The 8593-nt window shown below is 39.0% G+C and overlaps 3 protein-coding genes across 3 annotated transcripts; 1 reads left to right on the forward strand and 2 right to left on the reverse strand.

Moving 5' to 3' along the window:
- Positions 1-2805: 2805 nt before the first annotated feature.
- On the forward strand, positions 2806-4059 carry LOC148692120 (deoxypodophyllotoxin synthase-like). The gene is made up of 2 exons (XM_088681596.1): positions 2806-3166; positions 3944-4059. The coding sequence occupies exons 1-2, from the start codon at positions 2806-2808 to the stop codon at positions 4057-4059; spliced, it is 477 nt and encodes a 158-aa protein (XP_088537722.1).
- Positions 4060-4775: 716 nt separating this feature from the next.
- On the reverse strand, positions 4776-5519 carry LOC137745388 (putative leucine-rich repeat receptor-like protein kinase At5g63930). Its single transcript, XM_088681597.1, has 3 exons — positions 5240-5519; positions 4982-5109; positions 4776-4856 (listed from the first exon to the last, which is right to left on the reverse strand). Exons 1-3 carry the CDS (start codon positions 5517-5519, stop codon positions 4776-4778), a joined length of 489 nt encoding a protein of 162 aa, XP_088537723.1.
- A 36-nt stretch (positions 5520-5555) lies between these two features.
- Positions 5556-8319, reverse strand: LOC137744915 (uncharacterized). The gene is made up of 2 exons (XM_088681572.1): positions 5957-8319; positions 5556-5846 (listed from the first exon to the last, which is right to left on the reverse strand). The coding sequence occupies exons 1-2, from the start codon at positions 8172-8174 to the stop codon at positions 5758-5760; spliced, it is 2307 nt and encodes a 768-aa protein (XP_088537698.1). The 5' UTR covers positions 8175-8319; the 3' UTR covers positions 5556-5757.
- Between the last annotated feature and the right edge of the window lie 274 nt (positions 8320-8593).

Consider the following 8593-nt stretch of genomic DNA (forward strand, 5'->3'; position numbering starts at 1 on the left):
CTTTTTTCAAAGCACAGCAATACCAAACCAGCTCAGAGAAGTGGGACTCCAAGCAACCTGCAATCCAATGGCTCATCACCACAATGGTAGCAGTAGCAGCTTTTGCCGGCTTGTATCAATGATACAATGTTATATGTAAATTTTTCTCCAGTCGTTTAGCATTACAGTCTAATAGTATTCATATTCACTTGTATAAGAGAGATTTTAGGTTTGATTCTCGCTAAAGGCAAGTTTAAACTACATTATTATGACTAGCCTAATGAGAGACTTAGCCCACTCTCCACCCCCTTAAAAAAGATAATATCGTTTGTTAAAAAAAAAAAACAATTCTCCACGTAATACTATATAAGGCCGCATAATGTCTAGGTGACGGTATCCGTATTTGGTAGGGCACTCTAGTTATTATTGCACTTAATTCCACTACGAAGATGTGTGCATGGCTGCGCTATGGTTACTTTTGTTGTCAATGACTCTCACGTTCCTCTTTAAAACATGCATTCACCAAGCATTTGCAAATCCCGTATTTTCATGGTTCAAATTTCATAATTATAATCGTTCAATTTTGTCATCATTTCAATATCATTCTTACAAAAAAATTTATTTGAGTTAGAAATATTCTTCCAAATGTATCGAATAAATGATTGAAATTTGACACTTGCACCATTTTTTTTTTTTTTCATACTTGTGGATGACTAAATGATTTTTTCTTTTTTCAAATAAAATTTTTTATGGACGATTTTCAAATGAAGATTATGAAATTTGTGTAGCGAACAGACATACTTCTCTCATATTTGACAATAAGAATCGTATTTGGGTGAGGCGATTGTTTCTAGCATCGTAAGATATTATGCCACATTGTAAAAGAAAATAGACAAATTGATAGAAGGGCGAGATAAATGATAGATCTTATATAAGGGTAAGATTGAGAACTTGGACTAGAATATTGCCTGCTATTGTGATTTGCCTTTGTTATTCAATGTCTATCCAAGGTGAGCCTCAGTATATACAACTTAAAGAAAGCTGACTAGTTTAACTAATTGTTTCTTATTTCATCCTGATCAGCAGTTCGACGAATGAGTTGGAACGATTAGTGCACCATGAGGAAAATGCAGACAAGGACGCAGTACATATGAATTAGCCAGAGAAGAAGGAGATTGAATGTTTTAGTCACCGATGAATGCTTGATTTCTTAACATTATCCGCCGTGACTGTCACGAGGTTAGTTTTGAACTAAAATATTGATTGGAAGTCTTGCTTGGTTTAGATTCTGTAACATTCGAGTTAAAGAGAAGAGAGCAAGCTGCCAATATAAAGTAAACAATGAATCAAAAACTGTATAAAGTTCATCAAATATAGGATAATAACAGATACAGATTGCTTCCTGTTTGAAAAACCGAACATGCATGTTATCCACGTTAAATGGATCGAGAAGTCATAGGGTACACGTACTGGGAGAAGTTTATTGTATTTGTTTATTTGTTTAACTAATACAGGGATGAGTATAAACCTAGGATTAATTAGAATCAAGGTTCAGTATTATCTATGGAATTGGTATCATGATTTGATGAATCACTTTCAGAGTGTCCTTCGCTCTCATTTGATCCAATAAGCATGGAAGCAACTTCTCTCATGGTCGGGCGGTCGAAAGGGGGCAACTTGTGCACAACAAAGCAATTTTCAAGATAGTAATTAATCATGTGGGAGACAGTAGCTTCATCTTGTAAATCTAATCGAGCATCGATTACTCCTGAAGACAATGAATGGAAGAGAACATAATTTCTTACCCACGTTACCAAGTCACCGCCTTCCCCATTCGATTGTACAGGCGTTCTGCCAGTCAGCAACTCTAGCAGGACTACTCCATAGCTGTAGATGTCACATTTTTCTGTGACTTTCAAAGTGTATGCATACTCTGGAATAAAAGATTTTGTATCAGTATCTAAAGCATTAATCATCCTAAATATAACAGATAGCGTTCGGCGGTTATATCAAATCGATCTTCGAAGTTGTATTGTATTAAGTAAGATTAGTTGAAAGATAGCTTAATAGGATATCATCGTAGCATCTCTAATTTTTCAAATTTTTATTCAAATTTCACTCACATATCACTGTAACATCTGTAATTTAAAAAATATATATCCATATTTTCTTTTTGTCTCTCTCTTTTCTCTTCAACTTTTGACTTTTTCGTATATACTTTCTTAATTTTTATATTTATACATTCATAGCGTGTGGCTTTATCTAATATATTATTATTTCAATTGCTATATATAGCTGGATTGTTCTAGATCCCAAAATATAGCATAAAATTATAACGATGAGCGTAAGGACTTTCCTAAAAGAAACAGGAGACTTGAAATGTAAACACATTGTATAAGTTCTATAATTCATAAATTAACAAATACCAAGTTATCACAACGCATCTTCTTCTTCCTCGCACATGCATGTCCTCTACTCTCCCTGCAAATTTTGGCCAGTGGCCACCGGAGGCTCTTGACTCTTGGATCTTGTGCGGTCGCACACAACGATAGCGTTCACCCTAAGCCGGCCTTGATCACAGGATTCATAGTATATAAGAGATAAAATCACATGCGACGTGTTGAACAAAAAAAAAATATACCATGTGAATCATGTCAATATATATATAACAATAAAAAGTATAGTAACCCTAATATTTTCCTAAGTTGCCTAGCCACTATATATCTATATCTATATGCAACCCAGTTGGTTCACTCATTGCATTCCCACCACCGTTGTTTTAGCGACGACCGATCGAGGAAACAAGGTATGGAGTCGGGTTCCGAAATGCCGTCGCCAAAAGTTACAATAATTGATTTTACAATTAGTGGCAGTAAGGTCCAGGAAGAAGGTTCGGGTAGTTGTCGGCCTTCCAAGGCCAATCAAGTACGACGTGCACTTGAAGAACACGGTTGTTTTGTGGCAGCATACGACGGAGTTTCTTCTCAACTTGTTGACAAGGTGGTGGCGCAGTCTAAGGATCTGTTTGATCTGCCCACAGAAACCAAAGACAGCAGTGCCTGCAACAACATCGCAACCAGTGGCTTCATCCGACCACCTCAGAATCCTTACTACGAGACCTTTGCAATTGATCATGCTACAAACTTACAAGATGTTCAGCAATTCACGAACCTCGTGTGGCCTGCAGGCAACGATCACTTCTGGTAATATTAATCAGTAAATGAATATATGATCATTCGTGTTAATTGCTGATATATATATATATATATATATATAAAATCTTTTTTTTTTCTTTTTTTTTTTTCTGTATGATTTAAGATTTTATTGGGTTGTCTACGTTTGTTTCTTGTTTATTATAACAAGACTAATTGGATGGCTAGTATATTTAGGTTAGTTTAAATTCGCGTCTCATACACACTATAATCTATATACCTTAGTCAACTTGCTTTGTTTTTAGTAGAACGACAACATTAGTGGATTAGATAGTTAATTGTTAGAGGGCAAGAAAATTGATGAAAATGGAATCTGCACTATAATGCATAAACATGATTATTTTTATGCATCTCGTGTTTCTCGCGTTAGTGGGTTAGCTAGCCAACTTGAAGTGCATTTTTGCACATCCCATAACTTTGGTGTATGTTCACCGTGTGTCTTGCCTTCGAGAAATTACTTTCATTTTTTGTTTTTGTTTTGTTTGTATCATTTGCGAATCCAAGGCCACTGCCAAGCTGTTATATGTATACACACATAGATATCGTTGGCCTACTCACCCTCAGAGAGACACAGTAGCGTTAGTGACGGTCGATCGAGTAATTTAAATATGGGGTCGGATAGAATGTCATATTTGCGATTCAAGTTAGGGTGTTGAAGATCTCAGGTAGCAAGTTTACTATACTTCAGTGATCTAGATCGATTCATTTTACGATTTTTCTTTAAATTTGAAGTTTTTAACATATGAATTCAGGTTCAGACGCCAAGGCATGCACGTACGAGGAGGAGCTCGGCAAGGAACTGGTGAAAAGTTGTGCAGGGTTACCGTTTGCCATTGTTGTCCTCAGCGCCTCAGTACATTCAACTTAAAGAAAGCTGACTAGTGGATCACTTCCCGGGCCCGGCTCTACCGTAGCATGATATTGTCTGTTTTGGACCCTCGGCACACCCTCACGGTTTTGTTTCTGGGAACTCACACTAGAACTTCCCGATGGGTCACCCATCTTGAGAATGCTCTTGTGTGCTACTCGCTTAACTTCGGAGTTCCTATGGAACCCGAAGCCAGTGAGCTTCCAAAATGCCTCGTGCTATGTAGATATGGGAATATACATATCAGACTTACAGGATCCACTCCCTTGGATGATATGGGATGTTACATTACTAAAATATTTGATTGGAAGTCTTGCTTGGTTTAGATTCTATAATATTTGAGTTAAAGATAAGAGAGCAAGCTACCAACGCCTTTCGAGCGTTCGAGAAACAATTGTATTTTACTGGAATAACAAAGCAAACAATGAATCATCAAATGTAGGATCATAACAGATATATACTGCTTACCGTATGAAAAACGGAACATGTTATCCCCGTCAAATGGATCGAGAAGTCATAGGGTACATGTACAGGGAGAAGTTTATTGTATTTGTTTAAATAATACAGGGATGAGTATATATAATTGACAATGAAAAGAAAAAAAAACTCATCCTAAACTCATCCTGGATAACCAAAATTCCCCAGAAAATTAGGATTAATTAGAATCAAGGTTCAGTATATCTATGGAATTGGTATCATGATTTGATGAATCACTTTCAAAGTATCCTTTCCCTCTCATTTGACCCAATAAGCATGGAAACAACTTCTCTCATGGTCGGGCGGTTGAAAGGGGGCAACTTGTGCACAACAAAGCAATTTTCAAGATAGTAATCATGTGGGAGACAGTAGCTTCATCTTGTAAATCTAATCGAGCATCGAGTACTCCTGAAGACAATGAATGGAGGAGAACATAATTTCTTACCCACGTTACCAAGTCACCGCCTTCCCCATTCGATTGTACAGGCGTTCTGCCAGTCAGCAACTCTAGCAGGACTACTCCATAGCTGTAGATGTCACATTTTTCTGTGACTTTCAAAGTGTATACATATTCTGGAAGAAAAGATTATGTATCAGTATCTAAAGCATTAATCATCCTAACTATAACAGATAGCATTCGGGGGTTATATCAAATCGATCTTCTAAGTTGTATGGTATTAAGATTAGTTAAAAGATAGCTTACCAGGAGTAATGTATCCATAAGAACCTGCAACTACAGACAGAGTCGTAGAGTGTGGCATGTCCATCACCCTTGCCAACCCGAAATCCCCAACACGAGATTCAAACTTGTCGTCAAGAAGAATGTCATTGGACTTTATATCACGGTGAAAGATTATCGGTTTGCAATCATGATGCAAGTAAGAGAGACCCTGAGCAGCCCCAAGGGCAATCATGAATCTCGTTGTCCAATCAAGACTACAAGATGTTCCATGAAGCAATTCTCCCAAGCTGCCTCTCGCCATGTACTCATAGAGCAGAAGATTGCAACCCTGGTAGTAGCAGAAACCGTATAGCTTTACAATATTTCGATGCCTGATTTTTCCTAAAGTTAGAATTTCAGCATGAAAACTGTTATCCACATTGTTCCCCTCCCTGCTGGATACTACTTTCTTAACAGCAACTGTATGACCCGTCGGTAAGACTGCTTTGTACACGGTTCCACAAGCTCCTCTTCCAATTGCAAAGCTCTCATCAATATTTTCAGTCGCCGCAACCAAGTCTTGGAAAGTGAACCCTGCAGCCTTTGGACAAAATTAGATGTCCAAAACCGGCAAAGAGAATGATTTTTCCTGCAACGAAGAAACTACGCTCGTGGGACGTCTCATGACATAAACAAGGATTGCAATCAAAATGAGAGAAACACCACCAATAGCTGCTGCGATGATAGCGATGATTTTACCCAAGTGGGGGCGTTTCTTCGCCACATCCGGAGGAAAAGAGAGTGAAGATGGTAATGTTGCGCAATCACCAAGAGGCCCGCCGCAGAGTCCTTTATTCCCAACAAAGCTGTCAACATTCATATTCTGAAAGAATGGTAAATGAGGGATAGGCCCTGCCAAGGCATTGTACGACAGGTTGCAGACAAGTAGACTCAAAAGATTCTGGAAAACACCTGGAATTACACCTGTCAAATTGTTGTTATTGAGTAGCAGGAATTCCAGTAAGATAAGATTTCCAAGCTGAGGAGGTATCTGCCCGGAAAGGTTGTTAAAACTGAGATTTAATGCAATCTGCAGGCTCGAAAGGGAACCCAACTCCGCTGGGATGCCGCCAGAGAATGAGTTGCCACCCATTTGTAGCTCAGTCAAACGTACAAGGTTTCCCAGCGCAACTGGTATGTTTCCGGAAAGATTGTTTTCAGAAAGCTTGAGAAGCTCCAACTGAGAAAGTGTTCCTATCTCACTTGGCAATGCATCTGAAAAGTTGTTATTGCTAAGATCAAGCCGTTGAAGTGTTTTACAAATGAAAATTTCAGGCGGTATCCTTCCAGAAAGAGAATTTGATGAGACATTAAAGGTCACCAACTGTGGGAGGCTGCCAATCTCTCTAGGCAACTCCGATGTGAAGTAGTTGCCCGAAAGGTGCAGCCTTTGCAAAGTTCTACAGTTGCCAATTTCTGGAGGAATGGCTCCCCTGAACTTGTTCTGATCCAACTCCATTGTAGAAAGGTTAACCAGTTTGCACATTTCGGATGGAAAAGTACCCGTGAGGTTGTTTCCAACTAGACGAAGCTGCACTAATGACTTGCAGCTTGTGATGCCATTTGGTATATTCCCAGTGAGCCTGTTAGACCCCAAATTTAACAAAATCATGTTAGAATTTCTGCAGAGATGATGAGGAACTCCCCCCGTTAAGAAGTTTTCGGATAAGTCAACCACCCAAAGCGCGCTATACACTCCAAGGCCTTGAGGGATTACGCCACTCAGCAAATTGTGGAACAATTGCAGCATGATCAGTTCAGTCAAGTACTGGATTCTGGTAGGAATTGAACCGGTGAGAAAATTGATAGAGAGGTCGAGCTTAGTCAGGTTTGTAAGACTTGTGAACTCATCTGGAATAACACCTGTGAATTGGTTCTTGAAAAGATAAAGCAATTGCAATCCCGCTATCTTACTGAGCTCAACCGGTATCTCTCCCGATAATAAGTTCTCCGAAAGATCAATCTGTGCTACTAGAGAAAGATTGCCAATCTCTCTTGGAACTGTCCCATTCAACATATTTCTGTAAAGATACAACTTCTTCAGATAAGCAATGTTTCCGAGCTCCCTTGGAATCTCTCCCACAAGCTTGTTCTCATACAGGGCAAGAATTTCCAACTTTGTACAGTTGCCAAGCTCCTTTGGAATAACCCCGGAAAGCTGGTTACCCCAAAGAAACAAAGCTCCCAAATTCTCAAGCATTCCAAGCTCCTTAGGCATTTCTTCACTTAACTGATTTTCCGCTAGACCAAGAAACTCCAAGCTCTCACATTCACCTATCTCTGTAGGCAAGCGTCCGGATATTAAGTTCTCCCCTGCCCGGAAAGTCCTCAATCTTTTGAGATTTCCAAGAGAGCGCGGCAAAATTCCGCTAAGATTGTTAGAGTACGCAATCAATTGGGACAGGGATGAAAGATTTCCAATTTCTTCATGGATAGGCCCTGATAATCTATTGTTGCAGAGATTCAGTACTCGTAAACTTGAAAGCGTAGCTATTGGTTTAGGAATTTGACCTATAAAGTTATTGTCATTCAAATATAGGACCTCCAAACTCGAACAATTTCCGATGTCTTCAGGTATACTCCGAGTCAGTTCATTGAAAGAAAGATTAAGATAGTTCAGGTGAACCAATCCGCCAATGCTCGGAGACAAATAACCCGAAAGATTCATTGAGCTCAAGTCAAGAGACAGCACAACCGGATTGTATCCACTGCTGCAATTCACTCCTCTCCATCCACAAGGTGTGAAATCATTGGAATTCCAACTACCAAGATGATCAAACCTATCAACTAATCCGCTCTTGAATTTTAGAAGATATTGACCCTCATCGTTAAGCCCCTCGGATTCGAAAACCAAAAGGGCAGCAACAAGGACAATTATAGTAATCAAGAAACCATATGACATGTTCACCATAACCATCAAATGGAATTGAAACCAGTAACCCTTAGTTTGTAGGGTTTCAGCACTCACAGCACCACTTTCTCATCAACAGTTCCATGATTTTTTTGACGAAAACTAGACTTCGAGGAAGTTAACACAACAAATATGAAGGGTGATCACAAAAGCAAAAGATTCAGATTTGAGAAAGATACAAGGGTTTTGATAACTTGCAGGGAACGATGATTTTACATACCTGGAGTTGATGACCAATAGTGGGAAAAAAAAAAAAAAAGGAATCCCATCAAAGATAAGCAACCAAAACTCGAGGAAGCGGCAAGAAACGCATTCCACTTTCCCGGGAAAATAAAACTTTCTGGGAAAATTCATTGGATGTTTATGGTTGAAAAGAAAGAGTGGTGCATCATTCAGTGAATTGCCACCTTTCTAAAGATAATTTT

This window comes from Pyrus communis, chromosome 12, assembly GCF_041283825.1.
Source record: "Pyrus communis isolate YQ-2024b chromosome 12, ASM4128382v1, whole genome shotgun sequence".
Taxonomy (NCBI): Eukaryota; Viridiplantae; Streptophyta; class Magnoliopsida; order Rosales; family Rosaceae; genus Pyrus; species Pyrus communis.

What these genes read in the sequence shown, in the direction of transcription:
- LOC148692120 (XM_088681596.1), top strand. Translation starts at nt 2,806, where the DNA reads ATGCCGTCGCCAAAAGTTACAATAATTGATTTTACAATTAGTGGCAGT. An exon ending in GAACCTCGTGTGGCCTGCAG is followed by an intron (nt 3,167 to 3,943) that starts GCAACGATCACT and finishes ATATGAATTCAG; the next exon opens with GTTCAGACGCCAAGGCATGC.
- LOC137745388 (XM_088681597.1), bottom strand. Translation starts at nt 5,519, where the DNA reads ATGGCGAGAGGCAGCTTGGGAGAATTGCTTCATGGAACATCTTGTAGT. An exon ending in TTATGGATACATTACTCCTG is followed by an intron (nt 5,110 to 5,239) that starts GTAAGCTATCTT and finishes CTTTTCTTCCAG; the next exon opens with AATATGTATACACTTTGAAA. An exon ending in GCGGTGACTTGGTAACGTGG is followed by an intron (nt 4,857 to 4,981) that starts GTAAGAAATTAT and finishes GTTGTGCACAAG; the next exon opens with TTGCCCCCTTTCAACCGCCC.
- LOC137744915 (XM_088681572.1), bottom strand. Translation starts at nt 8,174, where the DNA reads ATGGTTATGGTGAACATGTCATATGGTTTCTTGATTACTATAATTGTC. An exon ending in GAAGAAACGCCCCCACTTGG is followed by an intron (nt 5,847 to 5,956) that starts GTAAAATCATCG and finishes TCTTCGTTGCAG; the next exon opens with GAAAAATCATTCTCTTTGCC.